This window comes from Mauremys reevesii, linkage group 8 (genome assembly GCF_016161935.1).
Source record: "Mauremys reevesii isolate NIE-2019 linkage group 8, ASM1616193v1, whole genome shotgun sequence".
Classification (NCBI taxonomy): Eukaryota; Metazoa; Chordata; order Testudines; family Geoemydidae; genus Mauremys; species Mauremys reevesii.
The window spans coordinates 43,395,554-43,420,709 of NC_052630.1; the positions used below are offsets into that span (position 1 = coordinate 43,395,554).

Below are 25,156 nucleotides of genomic sequence, written 5' to 3' on the forward strand. Positions count from 1 at the left end.
CCTGGATCTGAGTAACTATTGCTGACTTAATTTGGAATTACTCATATCCTGGAGTAAGGAAAACGGAGCATCTGGAGTTCATCGCTAAAATATTTGTAGTGTGTGTCATGTCTGATGCTCCTAGTTGCATCTTAGACAAGATGTACATATTTTGATTCCTCATCAAGTCATCTAGAATATAGAAAAATCTGCAGATCGACAGTCCATTTTTCTCTGTGTTTTTGATATTTTGGCTTATTTGATATACATTTTGCAGGTTGCTCCTTTAGCTGAAGGAAACAAATGGCAGTTTCTGCTCATTGTTTCAAAATGGATTGAAAATTCCTAGTCCAAAGTCCAGTCAGCAGATGGATTACAGCACTGTGTTTACACAAGTCTTGCTTAGTGAGAAATAGTGATTCTGCACATATAAATCTTTATAATATTGCCCCAATTATCAATAAATGTACCAGTTCATTTTTGTATTTCTTAGAGATGGAAGAAAGATGGTCTAGTGCAGTGATTCTCAAACTTTTGTACTGGTGACCCCTTTCACATAGCAAGCCCCTGAGTGCGACCCGCCCCCCTTAAAAAGTGTTTTTAATTTATAATAGATTTAACATCATTATAAATGCTGGAGGCAAAGCAGGGTTTGGGACGGAGGCTGACACCTCGTGACCCCCCCAATGTAATAACCTTGTGACCCCCTGAGGGGACCCAACCCCCAATTTGGTCTAATGGTTAAAGTGTTAGCCTGGGACATAGGTGCTGACTCAGTGGGTGCGCTTAGCACCCACTGGCAGCCAGTGGGAGGGGGTGTGCTTGGGGGGAGGGGCAGAACTGGGTGGGAATAGGCAGGATGGGGTGAAGTCTTGGGGTAACGGGTAGAGTGGGGCGGGGCCTGAGGCTGAGTGGGGGTTGAGCACCCCCAGGGAAAGGAGGAAGCCGGTGCCTATGGCCTGAGACTTGGGAGACCCGGGTTCAGTTCCTGTGTTGCTAGAGGCTTCGTGTTCAACCTTTGACAAGTCACAGCCTCAGTTCCCTATCTATATAGTGGGGATAACAGCACTTCCCTACTTCACAGTGGTGTTGTGAGGGGAAAATTGCACTAAAGATTTTGAGATGGATAGCATCTGTTATTCAGATTGGTTGCTTACTTCTGCAGAGGATATTATTAGGTTTAGCAAAGTGGAATTAACTAATACTCAATTTTAAAAATATTGAAGGGATGGGGAGACAGTATCTGTCTCTCTATCAGTCATATGGCGGGGCGGGGAGGGTGGGACAGAATGTTTTTGCCCCTAATTAAATGTAATTGAAGTTTCATTACGTTTTATATATGAATTAATGTTATGACGTTATACTTTCAGGATTCTCACTTTGGACAGTCGTAAATAACATAAGGGCTTTCCTGTGTATGGTCTATGCATTAGAGTATGTAATGTTGCTGTCTCGGTAGGAAAGACTCTGGGTGTTAATGGTGCCAGTACTGGGATCTTTACCTTTCACAGTAGTAGCTTGCATTGTGAGGATCAGAGTGAACACTGCTAGTCATGATTTCTATTCTCTTGTAGGTGTCCAGAGGGTTTTCTTGGAGACTACTGTCAGTACAAAAACCCTTGTGAAAGCCATACCTGTCAGAATGGAGGAACATGTGAAACCACATCTGTGGTCGGAAAAGCCACTTGTAAATGTGCTTTAGGATTCACAGGCGAGGACTGCAGATACTCTGAATCGCACATCTGCTTTGTATCTCACCCCTGTTTAAATGGAGGGACCTGCCAACTGCTTCTCCAGGACACATATGAGTGTGTCTGTCCACCAGGTTACACAGGTGGGACTTCATAATTGTGTCCTTAGTCATCCCCCCCTCCCATTTGAAGTACCTTTTAAGCTGGATGAACACTCTTAAAAATGTTCTAGTTTTGCCCTAATATGCTGTCAAACTAATAGCTTCAGCACTGCAAATGAGAGCTAAGAGATATAACATGGAAAGTTTTTTTTTTTAAACACCCTTCATAGAACCACTTTAAAAATACAAATGTATTTTAATCTCTTAGGGCTTGTCGAGTGGGGAAACTGACCTCAACAGCTATTCTGGAAAGATTGTCTACATCAGGAGTTATTCCAGAATACTATTGCACTTTAAATGGTCTATCTTATTCCAGAATAAGTGCCCCATGTAGACAAGCTCCTAGATCAGCTAACTGTGCAAGTTTTGCCTGCAACAGCTTTCTGTAGGGAAGCTTACTTCTATGTCAGGGGGGAATTCAGAAACCTACTTTTATCCTTGAATACCAAGTGGGAGAGGAGAATAAATGTCATCAGTGCAGTATCATTCCAGCTCATTGATTACCGGTACTTCTCATAAATCACAGGGTTCTCTATCTTGCAGCTCCCACCTAAACAGATTAGAACTAAATCAAATTGGTGGTTCAATGGGAAATGCTTGTGGTTTTAGATCCAACTGTAATATTGTAGAGTACACAGTTGGAGTGTGCAGAAAGACATCTCAGCTTTGGGGTGTCATGGGGATGGAAGGAGAGAAGTCTGTATCTTCCATCCAAACAATTGCTGATTGACAGAATCTCTCACATGTCTTGGTTTTACAGGAAAGGACTGCCAGTGGATTGATGCTTGTGTGTCTCAGCCATGTGCCAATGGAAGTACATGTATCACATCTGGAAGTGGGTTCTCCTGCACCTGCCCAGCAGGCTATACTGGCCCAAAGTGCGAGATTGATCTAAATGAATGTGCCACACTAGGACAATGCCAAAACGGTGGAACTTGTCACAATTTGCCTGGTTCTTACCAATGCCAGTGCAAGCCAGGCTTTAGAGGACACCGCTGTGAGAACACATATGTGCCATGTTCACCATCGCCATGTATGAATGGAGGGACATGTCATCAAACCAGTGACTTTACCTATGAGTGCAACTGTTTGCCAGGTAAATACTTAGTCCTTCCCAAAACCCAGATGGAATGCAGTGGTGAAGCTGGGAAATCAAACACTTAAGTTTTGGTTATTTTTGATGTATGGTCCCCCCACAATGTTGAAGTGATGTGGGGGCCAGGAAAAAAGGAACATAAGTTTGTACAAGGAAGGGAACTGAGATGAAGCCTTAGTTGCGGTGGGCTCACTGTTTCACAATATGAAAGGGGAGGAGTCTCCCAGTGATAGGGAAGGAGAAAGGGGTTAAAGATCAAAGGACTGGAAGGGTCATGATAAGAAAACCATGGGTGGGTCCTGGGGCCCAGGTGAAAAGGCTGAATATGTCAGTTAATATTATTGAAATTTGCTCAGATTTTCTGACTTCTGAGACAGCTTGATTTCTCAACCTAGTGTTGCTTTCATGTTAACCCATTGCCTTTAATTTCTGTCTTTTTTTTTTTTTTTTTAAGAAAGACTTGTTTTATGGCTAGCAGGCTCTGCAGGCTTCATCAGTGAAGCTTGAGTTCCTTGAACTAGAGTTATTTGACCTCTGAGGTGCCCAGGGTTTTGTCATGCCTTGTGCTAGAAGCATTGCAGAGGAAAACGGAGAACAACAAGTACTAAAGGCCTGATCCTGCAAAACCAATTCGACCGCTCACATGAGTGAAGTTACCCTTTCTTGCAGGGACACAAGGTTTTATGGGAGCACCTTGCACCTTTCCCTGCAGACCAGTGTGATCTGGTTAAAATCTGGACCTTAAATATAGTCAGGAAATGAAGACAAAGTTACCACAGTAACGCACTCACATATCATTTTGATAGTTACTGTTAATGTGTCTTATTACACAACATATATAGTGTGCGTGAGTTCTTGTTGCTCTGAGAACCTTTCCTTTGTATGTCCTGACTGACATTCATGTCTAAATTGTCAGTGTTGTGTTGTTGTAACTTGGTTTACAAAACTTTCCATTTAAAAAAAAATCGAAAGGAAAAAAAGTTGGTGAGCCAGAGTACTTCCACTGACTGCCCAGGTGAAGGCAAAGGCATCTCGGCATTCCTCGCCCCAGTGCAACTAAGGCACCAAGAAACATCCTGATGTTTTGGGAGATGATTCCTGGTGGCCTGAATTCTGACCCCTTCCAGTGGGAGGAGTGGGAGGGAAAGGGGCCAGCAGAAGGGTGTGAGGAACCAATGGAAAGTTGAGGGAGAAGCTAGAGAGGCTTGAAAGCAAGGAGTAATGGCTGGGGAGTTAGAGTGGTGTCAATAGTATTCTCTTCAGTGATGCAGCTACTCTGAATGCACAGTATAGTTGATTGTAAAACTTTTAGGTTCCCAACTCATTTGAGTGTGTTTATATAATCCAAATGTTGAAATAACTTAAGTCACTTAGCTGAAATCAGGGGAAATTCCAGCATTCTAGAGGCAAATTTACCAAAAGCTATGCCAGTGTAAACCCTTCTTATACTGGTATAATTTCATCCACACTAGAGGTTGTACCAGTTTAACTTAGTTTTTCTCCAGTTTTAGACTAGTTGGTACAAAAACTGTAGACAATTCCTAGTTCTAAACAGATGGAAAGTTTCTCAGGTCAGTCAGTTTTAGTAAATGACACTTATGAGATAGATGTTTAATTTACAGCATTTTAAACTCCTTTTAATTGTGGTGAGAATGAGTTTTATAGCTGTAAATATCTGACAAATAAGGAGTTGACTTGGCAACAGAATGTTAAACAAGTCAGTAGAGGAAGTTCGTGGCTGGGAAAGTGACTATTCATTGTTATCCATCACAATAATTACCCATTTACTAAGATAAGAACCCTAGGGAATTCCAAGAGCTTGTCCAGGAAAGAATCTGTCAGACCAGAACAGACTGTGAGAGAGAACTGGAATACCTCGTAGAAAGAGGAAATAACTTCATGTGTTTGATAGCACTTGATACCATGTCATACAACTGTGGCCTCAAACTGCTCTTTATTTAAAGCAGAACATCCTAGAAATGTGACACAAAAGGCATATTAAATAGAATGATCTATCCTGCCTGGTGTGATGCAGGGATTTTCCTGTGGTATCTGGAGACACTAATCTCTCTAAAGGTATGTCTACATAGCCATTGGGAGCGTGCTTTCAATGAGAGTAGACAGACGTGCTAGCTCCACTCAAGCTAGCATGCTAAAGATAGCAGTGTGGCAGCAGCAACATGGGAAGTGGCTTGGGCTAGCCACCTGAGTATGTACCCAGCTGCAGTCTGGTCCCAACTGCAGAAAACAGCATCAGGTGTCTGGATGCAGCAAAATAATGAATTCTGTGGCATCTTGGGAAAAATGCCAAGTGTTGTAGCTGCAATGTCGGTCCATGGGACCCTGATTGACATGAATGGGGGAAGTTTGCTCCTCTGCATTATTTCAGGCTTGTGACAGACTCAGGCAGGCATAAATGCATTGTTTTACATGCTGAGAACTTCAAATATGCACCTTGACCAGAAGGGATAGAAATCAAACTTTTAACAATTAAAACTGAACTTTAGAACAATTCTTCAGCAAGAGATGAGTTCCACTACAAATTCAACCACAGTATTGCAGAGTGTACACTACCTGAAATGGGCATAAAAATCACACCTCGAAAGTTTGAGCTGCATTTTATAAGGATTGAAATAAAGTAAATTGGATGGGGCATTTGGGAGATCAGAAGTTACCAAAACACTTGATCCACTTGCATTTTTGGAGCTGTAACTCCAAAACAGTGTGGCCCTTGATGCTTCAAATTCATCATGATCTGCAGTCTTTGGTAAGGTACCTGGGGCTTTTGAATAAGCTTGCTGGTTGGGGCTGGTGGCTTCTATTCAAAGCCATTTCCAAACATGTTTTAAGCACTGCATTGCTCAGAACAGTACCTGGCATGTGCATGCTATAGGAAATGTGCACCAGGAGATGTGTGCTTTCAAAATATTTAGGATGCTATGTGCAGTGCTCGTAATGCCTGTTTGAAGTTGGCACAAGCTTCGTGAAGTGCACACAGTACTTTCACTTCATGCTGAGTTGCTTTATTGATCTAACTGACATGCAGCTTCCCTAATGATTGTCATCGTGTGTCGGTGGCATCAACAAATACATGCAAGGTCAGGACCCAGTAATTGGTAAATTATTTTCTTGCCTCTTCCACTGGCTGCCCTTACTAGTATTCTGCAGGTGTTATTTACTTAGACCTCACAAACCCTCTGCAAAGTGGGCATATGTGGATATCAGTATTTTCCTAAGAAGAAACTGAAGCACAGAAGTCACTTGCGGCATTGCCTTTGGCAAGACAACTATGAGAACTCGGATCACTATTTATTGTGGTAGTGCCTAGGGACCAGCCAAGGACAGGGCCCCATTGTACTAGGCACTGTACACACAGCAGTAGTACACAGTCTCTGCCCTGAAGCTTTTACCATTTCCATAGACCAGACAAAGGGTAGGTGTAAGGGATAACGTACAAGCATAGTAATCAGTGTGGTGGCATACAAACATCCTGTTGCTGCTACAGTTTTTCTTTTAACTTTTTTGGGGTTAGAGTTTAGTGAGGGGATTTGCTAAACAAAAAGAGGTGGGAAGGTATGAAGAGCAGGAGTGGAGACAAACTGAGATGAAGAAAAAGATTAAGGAAGAGAGGATTGAAGCAAACAGACAGTCAGCACAACAATATCCCGTCAACCCTGTAGAAAATAGACATCAGTGTCTGATGTCCCCTGCTTCTGAAGCTGCTCTGCTGGCTTTGGTCTGTGGCTGGCTCCTCCCTGCACGTTCTTCCCCGCAGCCATGTGGCCCTGGGGAGAGGAGTCACCACATTGTCCTAGTACCTAGTAAAGTGCTGGGGTGAATGGGACTTTGTTGGGCCCCATTTTACCCGAGTGTAGCAGTACCTACTTAAATTGCTTCTGCAGCTGCTATCTATTTGCTAGATAGATATCTAATCTGCTAGATCAGTGGTTCTCAACCTTTTTGGGTTCAGGACCCACTTGTAAATGTTTATGACTTGTCACCACCCAATAAATAGTCTGGTAGTGGAGGCCCTGGAGTGGTTTTGGTCATATCCTGTCCCCTGGCAGAGTTGGGTCCTGCCTGGTACTAACCCCACAGTGGCAGCTCCTATGCTGTGGGGCTGGTTGGGTTTGGATCTCTGCTCCAGGCATTGCAACCTCTGGGGTTGCAGCACTGCTCATGTTTGGCCCCACCCCCCCTGACAGGACCAAATTTGTCTGAGTGGAGTTGTGACCTGGTTCATGGGGGTGCAGTGCCACTCACTCAAATCTGACCTACTCAGACTCCCATTGTCATGACGGCTGGGCCAAACCGGAGTGTCGCTGAGACCCCAGCGGTTACAGTGCCTAGAGCAGGGAGGCGAGTGATTTATTCCCCTCACAAGATTTCCCAGAGGACTAAATAGTAAATGTTAGTGTAGAATTCAAGCATGGGAAGTGCTCCATGATTTAATAGCTTTCTTCTGTGTCTGTGTTTTTTACTCTTTAATTTTACACACACATCAAAGCACCTGAAATTCATATGAGGTACAGTAGAATAGCTAAATATGCTGTTCTCCTCTGGGAGAGAACAGGGAAAGTCCTAATGTCACCAAAGCCAATGAAAATTCCTCATTAGCTCTAGGGGCAGGCACTTAAGCTTTTGGAGCCGATGGTCCTGGGTATGTTGGTTGCATGAATGAAGCATGTGAACAATGATCTGGTCTTCTTACAAAATAACTTTACCTGGGGAAGTTTGGGGGTGCACACAGCATTCATGAGATGAGACAACTGGAAAAATCAGGGTTCGAAAAACTTTCCCAAACATCCTAATTTCTGTGCGACGAACTCAAAAGCAGGTTGGCCCGACTCTCCAATGTATCTTAGATGCCTGGTCCTGTGAGTATGCTGTGAAACCTGTTCTGTTTGGGACTTACTTGATCTAATGTTCACCATGCTGTGAAGTCTGTGAGGTGGGGGAGCCCATTACCATCACTTCTTGGGAGCTTTCTATCAGATACAGGGAATTACTGTTGCAGAGCTGGCATCAGAGCTACACCTCTCTAATCTAGCTATGAGGTATCAACAACAGAACACTGACACTTGAGGAGAAGAGTGCACTCTCTGGGTGAAGGGGTTGTGTCATTGTAATAATCCAAAAATCCCCAGAGACTCATCTGATTTACAAGCTATATATTTGGAATCGTTCACTTGAGCCACATTGAAATGCCACCTCCTTTAGTACAAGAAGTGAAGAATGCCTTATCCAGCAGAAACTACAGGGTGATTTTAAGGAGGCATGATGTAAGTGAGTTGGAGTTTGGCCTGGGTACAAGGATAGCTTCCTGTGAGAAGTGCCCTGGGTTCTTCAGGCACCCTAAGTGGTCAGGGCATGAAAATCAAATTGAGGAGAGTACAGATAGGTAAGAATGGGGATAGAAGACAAGCAGGAAAGAGTCCCCAAGCAGGAAGGGTATTCTGCACTGGCCTGGAACATAAAAGGAATTAAATATAGGGGAAGGGAGGAAGAATGAGCCAAACTGGCCAAGAGGAAAGAGTTCTTCTTCATTCAGGATTTAGTTTATAGGTTGGGTGAGATGAAGCTAACCCAAGTAGACGCACCTGGGAGCCAGGTATTATCAAGAGGCACTAACAACTGCTGCAGCATATTAGTTCATTCAGGCAACAGGGAGGTCTATAATGAGAACAGAGTAAGGTAGAATGGGGCCAGTCAAAGTGCTGATGTTCACAACTCCTGGAATATGTTCTTGTTGCTTGGTCTGGCCCCTTTTCCCCCAAGCTGGGGAGAGGCAGGATCAGTAAAGCGACTTAAGTCTTTAGCTGACTGGAGTACAATTGTTTTACTTGTACAAGCCAACCTACCTGTCCAAGCCCTTTGGGCTTGGTAATGGCAGAATATTGTTACTGACAAGTCTTGGGTCAGACTGCTGCTCCATTGTGCAGCAGGGAACTAGATCAATAGGAAAAGCATGTTAAATGCCACTTCATGCAGACAGGTAATCCTCTTTAACGGACCCTAAAAATAATTTCAGTCTCATATGTTTCTAATTTGGCCAGGCTTTGAAGGAAGCACCTGTGAGCAGAATATTGATGACTGCCCAAATCATAATTGCCAGAATGGTGGGGTGTGTGTGGATGGTGTGAACACTTACAACTGCCACTGCCTCCCGCAGTGGACAGGTAGGTACTGTGTAACACATTTCTGCTGGGGCTCAGTGGCTCACGGGACTGGGATGGAAAAGCTTTTACTCACCAGTTTAAATCTAGTTTAGGGTGGGAGTGTCTGAAAGCTGTTAACACCTGTTGAGTAGCCTGTGATGGTGAGTGTCAGTGAAATTCTTAGCAGATGGTGGCCACATCAAAGCCACCCCAACAATGGAGGACAAATTCCCATTTTAGCACTGAGTGGTGGTCCCAACGGATCTGGGATAAGGCATATTGGTGAGGGGAAAGAGAGAGAGAATATATGGGAATTGTGTGTTACGCCTGCTGTGCCATTTCTTTTCTATGGCTTGACAACCATTGATACTGTGACAAGCATTAAATAAATACAAAACAAAAAAAAATTGCACCAAATACATGTGACTGAATCTTCACTTGGATTGTGCCCGTGTGACTACTGTAGGATGCTGTCACCTTACAGCTATAGCACACATTCCACAGCTGCATAAAAATGCAACTGTACTGTGTAAAAAGTTGTGTGGTGTTCAGGAAAATATTGTACAAGATGCAAGGGAGCAGCCTACAGGACACGCTGTCTTGTTGAATGGTGAAATGATTCTGGCCCTCATAAAAAGCAAAACTAAGTAAATGCATCAGTGTGATTATGGTGCGGTACCAGCCACTCCTTAGTTTGCAACTGACTTTTAGTTTAATGTAATTTTGCCCCCACTTCAAAATCCACCAGTAAAGAAACAGCTGCAAAACTAGTAGACAACATCTGGAGCCAATGTAGAATTTTTCCTACAAATGTAAAGTGAAATGGACAAATTGTTCATGAATTCTGACCCTAAACACAGGCTTCTTGAATTCTTGTGGACCTCTAATGCGCTTTTCTCCTTATAAAACAAACAAACAAAACTTAATTGGACTTTTCTATGAGATATAGTAGTCTTCAGAGCTGTACACTAGATTGGGCGATATTAAAGTTCTATGGCGCTAAATATATACCCCAGCAGCCTTACGCTCCGGCGTTCGCGCTTGCCCCCCACTCGGCCGCCCGCCGTTGGCCTAGCCGCGGCAGCTGGCGCGCCCCGGCCGCGCGCTATGGCGAACCCTCTGCTCCTCCTCCCCGCCTCCTTCCTGTTCCCCCTTCGGCCCTATTGCTCATCCCGCGGCGCCGGCTTGTCCCCTCCCCTATACCTGCTTTACCTATATGGTTGTTCATCCATTCGGCTCTTGTTCTGTACCCCCTTTCTGCCTAGCCCCCCCCTTGCCTGGAGATTTTTCTCTCGCGCTGCCTGCTGTGCCGCGCGTGCCTCCGTTTCTGCTTTGTTGTTCGCCGCTGCTGACGCCGCCCCAACCGGCGGCGACGCCGCGCGCTGTGCCTGCCGACGCGCACGCAGCGGCGCAACGAGCACGGCCACTGCCAGCGCGGGCACCTTACGCGCACGGCGCCGGCGCCTTGCACCCTGCGCGCCGCCCCACCCGGCGCCGCCGGTTCGCCCACCGCGAAGCAGATACTCGCGGCGGCGCCGCGCGCACGGCCGCACCGCCGCCCCCGGCCCCGCGACGAGACCGCGGCCGCCCGCAGCAGCGGGCGCGCGCCGCCGCCCGGGAGCCGCGCGCCCCCGGAGCACCCCGCCGCGACCGGCGCCTCCGCCGCGTGGCGCCCGGCGCGGCCGCCGCGTCCCCGGGCGCCCGGCCCGGAGGCAAGGCGAGCTCGGCGCCCGGTCCGCGCCCGCGCCGCGACCGGCCGGCCGCCGCGAGGCCGACGCGCCCCGGCCCGGCCGCCGCCTGGTCCGCCCGCTGCCGTCCCCTGGCGCCGCCGCGCCCCCCGTCCCGACCGCCGCGCTCGCCCGTCGGCGCGCTCTCGTCGCGGGTCGCCGCTTGCCGATGGCCGCCGCTCCCGCCGCCCGGCCCCCGCTCTCCCGCGCCCGGTCGCCATCGCGCCCGCTCGTCGCGCCGCGGTCCGCGGTCCGCCGATCGTCATCCACGCCCGGCCGGGTACCGCTCGCGTCCGCCGCCCAAGATCGTCACCGCCCCGCCCCGGTCCCCCGTCCCGCCGCCGCGCCCCGGGTCTCCCGTCCCACCCGGGCCCCCGCCGCCCGGTCCCCGGTCGTCCTCGGCACCCACCTCCCTCCCGGCCGGCCGCCCGCCGCCGCCCCCCGCGGGCCCTCCGCCCCGGTCAGCTCCCGGTCCGCCTCCGTTCCACGGCCGGCCCCAGCGCTCCGCCCCGCCGGCTCCCCGTCCGGCGCCGGTCCGGGCTCGCGCGCCGCATCCGCCGCGCGGCCGCTCCGGCCTCCGCCACCGCCCGCCCATCGCCGGCCCCACAGCCCGCGGCGCGCCGGCCACCGGCGCCCCCGGCCGCCCACCCCGGCCGCGCTTCCCTGGGGTGCTCCGCGAGCGCCGGGCGCCGTGCCCGCACGTCCAGGTGCCCGCAGCCATCGCGATGCTCCGGGCGCGTCACCCGGCGGGGCGCCTCCGGGCCCACGCCAGCAGAGCGGCGCTCGGGGCCCCGGCCCCCCCTCGATGGGGCCGCGCCCGGGCCCCCAGGCCCCGTCCGCGCGAGCTGCCTCTGGCGCTTCCTGGGACCGCGCGCCCCGGCCGGCTGCAGGGCCCAAAGGCTCCCCGGAGGCGGACGGCCTGGGGGCAGGCCCATCGCTGGTGGGTCGGAGGGGGCTCAGGACCCCCCATCGGGGTGCCTCGGCAGGGGGATCCAGAACCCAGCGTGGTGTGGTGGTCGGGCCCAGCCAGCCCGGACTTGGGCCTGCCGCTGGCGGTGCCTGCGTCAATCCGGACGCGCCGCACGGGCGACCTGCGCAACCCCCCACGGGTGAGGTACTACGCGCGGCGCCCTCTACACCGGACACGCACTGCGCTGCGGCTAGTCTGCGGGCATGACCAGCCCCGGTCCGGTCCCCGCGCCCCTGGCCGGCGCGGCAACCCCGGACCGCCGGACCGTGCGAACTCGGGGGCAGTCCCGGCGGGCGGACTGCCGCGCGCGGAGCGTGACGCGGAATGGTATGGGTGGCCGGCGCGGCTGGGCTCTCCTGCTGCCTAGCTGGGGGGACTGCCGAAAGTCTGAGGTCCCATACTGGCCGGAGGTCTCTGCCGAAGCGGTCCGCCAGGCTTCGTCAGCTCTGGACGAGCCTTGGCGCACCTCTCGGGGCCGCGGACCAGGCGCCCTCGGGTGAGGACGCGACTCCAGCGCCGGCTGCAATTCCTCTCCCTTCGATGAGTCGTGGCGGCGCAGCGAGAGCGCGGGCGATGGCGTTGCACGTGGCCTATTCTGGCGGCGGACACGAAAACAGACATTCGCTAGACAAGACCTTGCATGGGGGGCTTATACGCCCTGCACCGGGCAGGCGCGGCACCGACTTCTTAGGTCCGTCCTTTCCGGCGCAGCAGTCCCTTCTTTACCCGGCGTGCGGCCCGGGCAGATACCACGTCGGCGTCAGGGACAAAATCACCGGCAGCCTGTCAGCCGCCTTCCGCCCCGGGCGGCCAGTCTCCCAGGGACCCGCAAGGGCCGTCTTCGCCAATCACGCAGGGCGTCCGGGGGCGCTCGCCGGCATCTCGGGGTCGCGCCTTTTGTTTCCATCATCCTCCTCCCTCGTCTTCTCCTCGGGGTCCTCGGATGGTTTTCCCAGGGTCCTTCACCCATTCAGTCGGTCAGGTCCTTGTTTCCCCTCACCTCTCTCTCCTTCCCTCTCCTCCCTGTCCATCCCCTCAATCCATCTCACCCTCCCTGTCCCTCTTCCAGATCCATCTCTCCCTCCAGTCCTCGTGCAAGTCCTCCAGTCCTCCTTCCAGAGCAGGTTCTCCTTCCTATGCCTCCCGTCCATGAAGGATCAGACTCTGGTTCACGAGATCCCCCAGCTGAGGACCCACCTGAGCAAGCTGGCCATTACGCTGAGAGGGCCAAAGGACCAGGGACCTTCTCTCTCTGCATCCGGGTGATTGGCCCACCGCGAGACATGGTCACTTCCCTGAACTTCTGATTCTCAAACTTCCAATTCACAATTTTTCACCCCTTTTTGGTGGTCTCCTTACTTCGCGTTACAATTTACCCCTTCCGCAGAGGCGCTTTCGGGGCCGTGTCCACAAAGACTTTGCCCAGTGCAGGCGCGTGGTTGCAGCAGCCACGCCAGAGGCCACAGAGCATGTCTTGGTGGGTGATTCATGGCTACGGTCGCGGCGGCGCGCAGCAGTTCAGGCGGCTCATCTGGGGAAATGCTGTCGTGAGGCGCCCGCAGCGACAGTCCTGTCCGTCTATGTTCCTGAATCCTGCGGGAAGCAAGGACAGCGCGTGCGATGCTCACCCTGGTGGCGACGCGCGCCTGCCCTGCTGCTGCCTCACGGTCTCGACGCCCCCTCCCTCGCCTCCTGGGCCTGCGCCGCTCCGCTCCTGACATGCCTGGTCCAGCCCTCCCTCCGCGGTCATGGCTCACATGGACCGCGGTCATCAGGTCCTGCCGCTCCACCTCCGTCCACGTGGGTGCGTGGCTGCATGCTCGCGGTCGCCGCACGCGCGCACACCGCGTCATCGGTGGCTCGGTCGCGACACCGACCCTCGAGTCCTCTCGCCGCGACCGCACCCTCGACGACGCGCGCCTGGAGTACGTGGTGGCCGCTCGACCACTCGCTCCGCCGCTCCTCCGACTCGCGCACACGCCCCGGTCGGTTGGCCGGGCACCTGGGCGGGCGCTCCGCTGGGGGCTCCTCGGGCCCAGGGCTCGCTCTCGCGCCGCTCCTGCCGCCCCATCCGGCGGCTCATCCGCCCCCGGGCTCGCTCCGACCGGGGGGCAGCTCCGCCCCCCTTTGACGCAAACCACACAAGACACAACAGGCAACAGCCGCTGCAATGCCTACAACACGACAACTGGGCGATCCCAGGCCTACACTACGTGAACACTCTCCTGCTCGACCCTCCTCCTCCTCTCTCCTCGTCCTCTCTTCCCTTTCACCAGACCTCCTGCCCGCCGCCTCAGCCTTCTGCGTTTCTCTCCACCTCCACGCCTCCCAGTTCTGCTTTCTCCGTGGTTCTCTCCGGTCGGGTTTCCCGGGTACACGGTCTTTTTTCCAGAGGGGGGTTCCTCGGTTCTCCTCTTCGTTTCGTTCGAGGGCACTCGTTCTGCTCTCCCTCTCAGTTCCTCAGCACTCGGCCGGGCTCTCTCTCTCCGGGCTCCTCCCTCTCTCTCTCCGCTCTCCAGGCTCCAGGCTCCTCCCTTCCGCTAGTGCCTTCCTCGGTGATCGCGGGCGGCCCGGCCGCACAGGGCTCGGCTCACTGGTGCCCTCAGCCTCGGCCACCCTATTGCTCTCCCCCCATCAGCCTTCCGCCCACCAGACTCCTCCACCTCTCACACGACCTCATCTCACCCTCCCACATCTCTCCCTGATCTCCCTCCTCCAATCTCCCTCATCTTGAGCCCGGTTCCTCCCCACGTGTTCAGCAGCCAGAGCAGGGATGCACCTTTCCCCGTAAGTAAGTAGCCTCTTGCCCCACATAATAAAGTGGAAAAATGGAAGGCGCGCTCACCAGTGTGTGACCCAGCCAGCAGGTCCTCTTTACTACAGACCAACCCTACATACCCCCTACTGGACTACCTACTGGTGAGCCTGGTCTGGCTTCCTCTTCTTGAGCGGGTTCCCACCCATGCGGGTCCTCGCCTTTGCGTCGTCCGTCTGTGTCCGTCGGACCATGGTCTCCCCTTCGATGTCTCCTCTTCCTCCGCCCCGGCCGACCCCGCGCCGCCCCGACGCGCCGCCCGACCTGACGACCTGGACCTGTCTCTCCCTGGGCCCTTGGCCACGGGTCCTCCATTCCTCTCCCTGGCTCCTTCTTCTCTCCCTCTCCTCCCCTATAACGGCCTCCTGGTTGCCATAACATCGGGCCGAGAGTCTGAGAGAGTCTCGTGGGCCTCCTATGGGCCTCCCCACCCCGATAGGGCCCCCGCGGATAAGGTGGCCCGCCCTCCACCTTGGTCCCCCACCTCAGGTCGGCCTTCCTCCCTTCTCTTCAGGCTTCGCCCTTCCCGTCTTTCGCCCCCAGCCCAGCGCCCCACAACAGCTCCACACCCTGCGGCCGTGGCGCGGGCGGGGGGGCATGGCGTTCCGACCGCCTCTTTCCTTTTTCGGCTCTTCGCGCATGCGCATGCATCCGCGCGCATGAAAGCGCATTGCTGCCTACTCCTGGGTGACCTCATGCATCCGGTCATGCTCACGGTCATGCTCGCGTGACTCCTCCACGACCACTCTCTCACCCTCGCTCAAGCGCCGCCGCGCCCCCCGCCCCGCCCAGCCCATCCAGGACATCTCAGGCACCCTGCTGACTACCTGTACCTTCGCCTCCACACCGCCTCCCACACGCAGGCACGCAGCAGTGCAGGCAGCAGTCGCGCGACGGCTCAGCCGCACTCTCTCACTCCACCTCCACGCCCCCCACCGCACCCTAAAGGTAAGGTACTGGATTCACCTTGCAAATTGGGCAAGAAAGAAAAGAAGAAAGAATTACTCACCTCACCTCTGGTGTTTGTGGTGTGTTGTTTCTGTGTTTCCCAATTCCCCCTCCCCGCCCTCCTTCCCCTAGCATCGGGCCGAGAACAAGGAAGGCGAGGGGGCCGGGGGTATATATTGTATATATAGCGCCGCGCCGCCCGCGCGGCGCCCGCGCCCGCCCGCCGGGTTGCTAGGAAAAAGTTCGGAGAAGCCGCGCGCGCCGCGCACACCTAACTGGAAAATGGAGGAGCAACACATCTCGAAGAACACCAGTTACTACAGGTGAGTAACCGTCTTTTTTTTAAATATGAACATCTCTGTGAATTAGCAGCTCAGGCAAGCTTAAGATAGGGAATTTGGGTGCTGGAGACTGAAGGTTTCATAAAATCTTTCTAGCTTTTTTCCTGGTACAGATAATCAGCCTCAATGTAAACCAGCCATAAAGGAGGCCTGTCAATGGAAAATAACTCTCCACCAAAATTGAACTTAATCAGACCATTTGTTTTTAAGTGAAAACACATCAATGAGTGAGGTGTCCAACAGCTTGACTTGTAACACTTTTCTCTATGTCTGAGCTTGGGAAAAGAGTGGAGGAAAATAATTCATGTTTGAAGAATGGCTGCCTCTCCTAGCCCTAACCTGCAGGAGATCTTCAGAGCGCGGAACTGAAGAGAGCAGGGGCCTTGGACGGCATAAAGGAGGCACTCAGTGGGAGAAACCCAATGAACCTTTTGAGCTCTCATGCTTGCCCCACACTGCAGACCTTAGAAGATTTGTTGTGACCTGCAGCCTCTGCAAGCTTTAGGCTGATTTGGGGGTCCTCCTGAGCCTTAGATTTATGGGGTACCCTTTTGATCCCTCTCATGACCCTTAGTAATAGTCCCCTGAGGAGGCCATTCTGCCTTGTTGGGCCATCATGAGCCTAGCTAGGCATATAGGTTTGTTGGCAGGGAGTGCCGACTAACCCATGCTATGGCTCACGTGAAGGAGAGGTTGGTGATGGGCCATGAGCTTGCTAAGGCTTCACAGAATATCAGAGTTGGAAGGGACCTTAGGAGGTCATCTAGTCCAACCCCCTGCTCAAAGCAGGACCAATCCCTTGTGGGGAGGTTGGGGCTGTGGTTAAATTCTCAAGGTTTTCAAAGGCAAAGGCTGGAGTTCCCCACAGTGAGCCTTCTGGGCTGAGGGCTGCTAGGCTCAGGAAGTTTGTCATGGGCTTTGAAGGCCCTTAAGGGCCAGAAGTGGTTACCCAGGCAGAGCACTCCTCCTGTGTACATCCTAAGTCTGCAGGAGATGGGTGTTCTCTGGAGGATCTTACATGTGCATTAACAAGGCTCACATCTGTGAAAGCAAGGGGAAGGGAAGGAATGTCGCATCCCTTGTCCCCTTTGCTCTCTAGAACCAGGCTAAATTTTACATAAAAGGTTTCTGTGGGAATTACCTTCATTTTAAGGTAAAGTTAAGGTTGCGGGCACATCAGAACTTTCTATACATTACCTTTCAAGAACACTGGCATTTTAGACCACGCAGACTTTAGACGCCATGAAAATTCAGAATTAAAGCTGATTGTATATGAATGTATACAACCTAAACTGCTTTATCAGTAACAAGCAGTTCCACCTTCAGCATATCTCAGCATTTTCACTGCGATCTCTGCTCAGAACTGAGGGCTCAATTCTGTGAAGTGCTGAAGACATTAAGTATTGGCACCTCACTGAAACTGGTCAGATGGCATGTGGCGATCAGTTATCGGTGTCACTGGACAACAGCTAAAATGTGCCCAGATCTTGTAACTGTAGCACTTACATTGAAAGAGCAAAGGTTAGTATGGTGATCAAACAGCACAGGTGGTATTGGAGGAGCATGTGTATGAAAAAAAAGATTGATGTTCTGTGGCACACATTTTCAATACTTTATGGTGCACAATTTTTTAAGATGGGAGGCTGAGCTATGAGGGCAGTTACAGCTGTTTGGTTGCTTTAACATTGAATGTTCACGCTTTCAGTGATTTGGATTTCTTTTAGGTTAACCTTGACTCTGAACTTTTGCGTTTCTAATCTTTAACTCATAATGTTCATTTAAAGCCATATACATTCAATCCAATGGTACTTTCCTGCAATCTTAGCTTCATTTTCACAAAAAAATATGTTTGGAAATGTTAGTCTTTACCTGGCATCTCCCATGAATGTAGGAAACTACTTTTCATGCTAAGGGAACCTTCACTTTTTATATCCATGTCATTCTCCCATGTCAAATTAAATTAGATAAATATTATTTTATATTGTGTCCAAAATGCCCTGGGCAGCTCAGACAAAAGACATGGTTGCTACTCTTCAGAGATTCATCTAAATGGTGTAGCATCAGTTTCCCACCAAAATGTATCTTTCTATCTTGAATCTTTGCATGGTAATGTGACAGCTTCCCAATAGTCCATGCCTATCCAGCACAGCTGGGGGTCATCCTTTGTTACTACTACTACATCATAATCTAGTAGGGTTATCACATAAACATTCAGAGGGGATGCTACTATAACTAGCCCACTGAGGCATCCTCATAATTAAATTCTGCCTCAAATCCAAGTGAGTAATGTTGGGTAATTGCAAGGATTATTGCTATCAACCCTGCAGGATTTGGATACTTCTGTGGTTGGGATTTCTTAAAATAACCAGCTATAGAGCTGCAGGAACAGATCTTGACATGTCTTGCATGAGTGTTTTGGTGAAGCATGGAGCCTCTCTTATGTAGCCAAACTAATTTTCAATTGTTTATGGCTGTATAGTAGAGCTTTGCTAATTTTTAACTGAGATAGACTGGGAAGCAAAAACTGATTCTTGGAGTCTTTTGAAAGTGACAGCTCATACTTCTGGTGTCTTATGATTCAGTAAAGGCAGGCACTGTTTTGGAAGCCAAAATCCTGTGGGGTGATCTTGAATTGATGCAGTGCTGCTCCACTTATTCCTTTTTATTTTATTTTTTTATTTTATTTTTATTTATTTTTTTGGAAAAATGTGTGGTTGCAATTTATGTATATGTACGCAAATTTATTACTATGCTTGGCCTATACAGATGTTACATTCTCCAACCATTTCACAAAATGTAAGTGCTAAGCCTTAGTAGTGTTCTTCTACAGCTTCCTCTTGTAGAACTTGGTTGTCAAACTGAGTCCAATTTAAACTGTTTGCAATTTGAATTTCTCCTTTATAGCAAATCACTCTTAATCTCTGTCATGTCCAGTGTGGAACAGTATTGTGGATCCCTAATGTAATTTGTGCTGCATCTTGTGAAGAACAGTACTGTGTAGTCTCAAAGCCCCTTCTTGTTGAAGAAGCCATCTGCCAGGCTCGATTCTTTGTAGTCTGGCCCACTTCACATTGCAAACATTAATTTCTCTGTTGGTGCCCAAATTCAGCCCTTGGAGGCTGTTTGGTGCTTTCAGCCTAGTAATCTTCCTGCCCCTTCAGCAAAGCTAACAATCTGTGGAGACTCCCCACTTTGCTGCAGAATGCTCTTGGTTTTTCCTCTCCTTTACTCTTCTTCTCTGAGGATTCAATCTTGTTTTCATTGCGCAATGGCCAGAAACTGTTGTTGTCAGTAATGATCAGCTGCTCTCACCGTCAAGAAGCTCAACTGTGGTCCACCTGGCATTGCGGGTAGACCCTGATGTCAGGCAACTTCCTGCATTGTCATTGGCAAACTTTCTGAGGTGGTTCTTGGTGAAGCTCCCCCAAAATCATCTCTAGGTTTCTGTAGCAAGAAGGCATGGCAGACAGGGAGAGAACGCCGCAAGCCACCTGGAGGGTGGAGCCAGGAGGGCCAGACCCCATGCCGGAAGCAGAGGGGCGGGACAGGAAGAGGAAGTATAAAAGGCTGGTAGACAACCACAGTGGCAGTTGTTTTTAGATGTCATCAGGGCTTTACCATAGCCATTTGTTCATGGGCAAAACAATCCATGGTCTTTAAGATGGAGAGTGCACCTGTTTATCTAAGGGACATCTACATTCAGGTGAAGTGTCTGTACAAGCATATGGGGCTAGAGCAGCTGAATCCACTGGTTAACTTCCGTTTGGGATTGTACTCAAGAAGTGGATTTGTCTCTAACAAACTGCCTTTACTTAAGCTTCTCTTCAGGCATGGGGGTCGATGCTTTCTTACTTCAATTGTTGTGACTCTGATCCTGTGCTGTTGCACCAGGGAGCAGAGCTTTAGGCAGGAATTTTCAAAGGAACCCACAGGGATTAAGCACCTCAGCTCCCATTTAATTACAGTGGGATTTGGACACCTTTTAATCTCTGTGAGCATGAGCCTGCTCTGTGTACTGGTGGATGAAAGTGCCACAGTGTGGCTGGCAGCCTCTGGGAGGAATTTTGGTCAAGTCAGCCTGAGGTGGCGTGACTTTTTTCTCTGCCAAGAAGGCTGACAAATATCAAAGAGCTAGAGTGAAAAAATTGCTATAAGATCTTGTGCTCTCATTTCTTGTGTTTAAATTTACTCTTTTGACAGAAACCACTTTCTTCAGCTTCTGTTGCAGAAAAAGATACAGTAACAAGTAATACTATTTTTGTGGGGGCAAAAAATGGGCTATGCGCAGGATAATTTTCAGCTCCAAAGTACTTCTCCATAACATTTCAAGTGATAAAACAAAGGCTTTAAATTAACCAGGTTAGAAAGGTGATACTGGCTCTGAAGTCTCAAAGTAATCAGCTCACTGAGCCCTAAACTACTGAATATATTTGCTTCTAACTTTTCAGAAATTTTAAATCCTTACCCAACAGTGAGTGATGATGTAATGTTTGTGATGCTGGCAGGCCCTTGAGAGTTCAAGGAGCAATAAGCACCCTTGCACTAAAATGTACAGAGGCTGGTCAGAAGCTATGGGAGAGTGCAGTCCTGTTCCCTGTAGTAGTCCATTGGGGGTTAGCTGTTCGAAAGGGGGCAGGGAGGGTAGGGGGAAACATGGGATTATGATCCCTTTTCTCCTTTCTACCCCCTGCATAAATTGGCAGGGCTAGCCACTGTGGGGGGAGGGCACACTGCACCCTGCAAAGGTGGCAGAGCTGCAGCTCAGGGATGCAAATCCTTGGAGACCACGGAAAAGAATCTGACGTACTTGACCACAATTCATCCCGGAGTCTGCCATCCACATTCAGCTTCATCCAGAGTGTGAGGATTCGTGTTCAAAGGAATTTAAACTCCTGCTTTAGCTAGGATTGCATTGAGTATGAATTATGAAATATCGACCAGATCTTCAATATCATTCTGCGCTGCTTGCTAATTCTTAATAATGAGTCTGGATTAGCAGATGACCACTAAGGAAACAGTGCAACTTTAATGTTAAATGATCTCTGGTAGAATGAACATCTGCCAATCCAGAACACGTTCCTCTTGTTCCCTCATGTTCGTAGTGATCTTCCAGCTTTGGAAGTACTCTTTGAATGTGCCAAGCAGTCTCTTGAGGGACTTGTACAGTGGCACTCAAAGATATTTGCATAAACTTGTCTCCAAGATGAAGAGGGCTGGACTGCCTGATACTGAGTCTGGATTGGTGGGGGAGATGAGAGTAACAGATAAGACAATTGTTCTAACTCCTGCTGACATCATCTTTGGTTACTTTCTCCTACTAAGACCTGGTCTACACTTATAAGTTTGGCTGGCATAGTTGTGTTGACCAGTGAATCCCCATTCTCTCTCCCCTCTGACATAGCTATGCAGAAGCCCTACTTGGATGTTGTTATACCAGCAAAAATGTTGTTTTGTTCATATAATGTAGTCTGTTTGGGGAACTGGTATAAGCTGTCTCTCCACTGGGGGCAGGTTGCTGGTACAGCAAACGCCTTCAAGTGAAGACCAGACCTTATAGTGAGGTGATTAATGTCTTTAGGTAATTACTAAAAATACATTGCTGTATTAGCTTGAGAACATGGAGCATTTTTGTGACTTTTATATTTTGTCTTGCAGATCTCTTCACTTACTAGGTCTTTCCCAAGTTTACTGTGTTTTCTAGAGGAGGTGAAGAGAGAGGGGATGGACGAGATGAAGAGTGGTTTAATGTGGTGATGTATCTTCTTTCCACCACTTCTCCATCACCATCTCATCCCAAAGCACTTCACCAGCCAGCACCCTATTAGAGCACCCAATCATTCCATACCACCAGTGACTTTCCACATCATTCATTTTTCTCATTTATAATAGTGCCTCCACAGAGCCCCCCAGTAGAAGCTGCATGTGCAACCATTAGATCATGGAACTGTTTTCGGGCAATAGTTGGCAGTTAGGGGCATGTACGATTCACTAAAGCCCAACATTTTAAGTCAGAAGGCTTAAAATCCCTTCTAACAGTACCTCAGTTCCGCTGTCTGCCTCCTGGAGTGGTCATGAAATTATCCTTGTTTTCCATCCTGTTATCTTAAAATGATTGTAGTTTTATATCTAATCTACTTTTAATTCATATTCAGGTTTTATGTTTGATAATAGATACATACTGGTAGTTTTTGCTCTCTTGGGTTGCCTCCAGCTTTGCCCAACATGGTAGATCATCAAAATCCCTTGCATTTAGGAGCCATTCCTAATCACCCAGGTAAGTTCTCTGTTTCAGATAGGCCTAAAAGGTGCCTTTTATGCCTTGGGGAAGAGTCATTCTGCTGCCAGTGGCTGTGCCTGTGATGCCTACAAATTCTTCAAAAAGACACCAGACGGATCAAAAGACATGGGTCCAGCAAGGTGTTGTGGTGGTGTATGAATTAAGGAGACCTCTTCCTGAAAAGCCTCCCCAGATATGAATAATGTGCCCACTAAGCCTCCCTCCAGGTTGAGAGGGGTAGTTGTGGTCATAGTGCCTTGTGGAGAATTATTGAAACAAGTTCTAGGGGCTCAGAATCAGTGTTCATCCTAAGTAGTGGATCCATGAGATCTGATTCTGAGCCCTAGGAGGGTCAGAGAAAAGACTCTGACATTGAAACACAGGAATTGCCATGTTGGAAGGGACCCGTGGTCCATCAGCCCCATTATTTATTCTCTGATGGTGGCAGACACTGGGTGCTTCCGAGGAAGGGGCAAAAAGCCCCACAGTAGGCAGATGTGGGGTAATCTGCACCACCGTGAAGCTCTCAGTCCCTAATGGAGATTGCATTAAACCTTTGAGGATGGGACTTTATCTCCCTTCATTGCTTTATTAGCATTAACTGTGATAACTCTGGGTATTCTTACCCATCCCTCTTAGCAAGATTTCAAAATTAATGACTTCAGTGACATCCTATGGCAATAAATTCCAGAGTTTAATTATGCATGTGATGGAGTATTTTCTCTTACACATTTTGAATTTCTCACCTATCAATTTCATTGAATGTCCCCTTGTTCTTGTGTTATGAGGCAGGGAGAACAGAATGTCTCGATCTACCTTCGCTAGACCATCCATTATGTTAGATGATTTTATCATGTCCCTTCTTTATCCCCTTTCAATGGTAATCAATCCATTTCTTCAAACTATTGCCACAGGAATTTTCCATGATCCAATCAGTCTTGTTATCAGTGTCTGAAACCTCTTTATTTCAATACCCTTTTTGAGATGGGAAGGCCAGTACTGTACATAGTGTTCCAGATGAGGCTATATCATTAATTTATATAATAGCATACTATTTTCTGCATTATACTATCTTGTTAGCTTTTTCATCTGCACTTGCCCATTGAGCAGAGGTCTTCATTGACTTTCCCCTCCAATGTACATTACCTTGCATTTTTCAGCATTGAATTTCACTTGCCATTGTGTTGTCTGTTCACCTAACTTGGTTAGGTTTCTCTAACATAAATAGCTTTTTCATATGCAAAGTTTGTTATCTCACTGCTCCGCCCACCTTTCCAGATAATTAACAAGCTGCATTAAACACTGGACCTAATGGAGATCCTTGAGACGTTGTGCTGTTAACCTTTTATCATGATGAAAATTGACCACTTATTTTTACTATTTTGTTGTATTTGCCAGTTTTTGAGCCATTACAGGACTTTGCCTCTCACCCCATGACTACTTAGTTTCTTTAACAGCCTCTTGTGAGAGATCTTGTGAAAGGCTTTTTGAAAATGTAAGATACATCACCTGGTTCTCATTTGTCCCCTGCTTTCATATGCATGCAAGTCTAATTGGAAAAAGACAACTTTCCATTCCCTAAATCATGATGGTTAAACCCTGTCATGTCTTTCAGATGTTTTTGTTCTAGTTTAAAGGATCCATTCAGCCAATTCACTAGGTACAGAGGTGAGATTTACTGATTTGTAATTCCCCAGATCATCCCTAGAGAATAGGGCCTCCAGAGCTGGGCTGATGGGACCTGTCTCCTGCATTGGACTTTCTATCTGATCCATTTGGCAAAGCCCCAATGAGACACTCTGAGCGTGTAGATGATGTCATATGACCTGGAACCATGATCTGAACTGAGCCACCACTACTCTTCCTCAGGATCTGTGGGATCAGGTCCTTTAATATTCCCTCTAAAGCAGTCTTCCTCTCTGCAGTGTTGGATGAGGTCTGGTGTTGTGGAAGAAGGCTTTGTACAGGTCTGTCTAGTCCAGGGGTAGACAACCTATGGCACGCGTGCCAAAGGCGGCACGCGAGCTGATTTTCAGTGGCACTCACACTGCCTGGGTCCTGGCCACTGGTCCAGGGGGCTCTGCATTTTAATTTAATTTTAAATTAAGATTCTTAAATATTTTAAAAACCTTATTTACTTTACATACCACAATAGTTTAGTTATATATTATAGACTTATAGAAAGAGACCTTCTAAAAATATTAAAATGTATTACTGGCATGCGAATCCTTAAATTAGAGAGAACAAATGAAAACTTGGCACACCAAGTCTGTTCTGAAAGGTTGCTGACCCCGGTCTAGTCTATCTATTTGAGGGGTGCTCAATACCAGTTAGATCCGAGCTTAGTGCTTTGGTGACCATGCTTCTAAGGAAAATAGGCATTGTTATACTTGATCACAGATCAACTCCAAAGGGAGTCTGGTGAGCCCAGGAAGTTCTTGAGAGCCTCTGTTCCATTAAATGTCTTCAGGACTAAAATAAGGTCTGGTCTTCACTGCGGGAGATCGACGTTGCTGCAATCGATGCAGCAGTGGTTGATTTAGTAGGTCTAATGAAGACCTGCTAAATCGACTGCAGAGGACTCTCCGATTCGACCCCAGTACTCCAGCTCCCCGAGAAGATTAAGGTAAGTTCACAGGAGAGCATCTCCTGTCAACGCTGCGCAATGAAGACACTGGGATAAGTTGACCTAAGCTATGTCAACTCCAGCTACATTGTTCACATAGCTGGAGTAGCGTAACTTAGGGTTGATTTACCCCAGTACTGAAGACAAGCCCTAAATCTGAATGGGTATTATTGGTGGGGAGAGCAGTGTTGACTAGAGCCGTGTGGGAGGTTTTCGGCAAACAGTAAATTAGCTGAAAAATGCATTTTTTGGGGCACCAAAACTGTTCATGAACTTGGGTAGAATTCAGTAAATAGCGTGGTGTGAAAAAAATTGAAAATGTTGCTGCCTGATGTGGAGTGGGATTCTTTGTTGAGGGAGAAGAGCC

The 25,156-nt window shown here is 49.2% G+C and overlaps 1 protein-coding gene across 1 annotated transcript in view; it reads left to right on the forward strand.

The window, feature by feature from the left end:
* The window catches only part of NOTCH2 (notch receptor 2), a 152,021-nt gene that overhangs the window by 40,205 nt on the left and 86,660 nt on the right, over window positions 1–25,156 (forward strand). Inside the window, exons 3-5 of the mRNA XM_039486397.1 lie at window positions 1,554–1,813; window positions 2,592–2,927; window positions 8,984–9,106. Of these exons, the coding sequence (XP_039342331.1) occupies window positions 1,554–1,813; window positions 2,592–2,927; window positions 8,984–9,106 (719 nt within the window). The remainder of the gene's footprint in view (window positions 1–1,553; window positions 1,814–2,591; window positions 2,928–8,983; window positions 9,107–25,156) is intronic.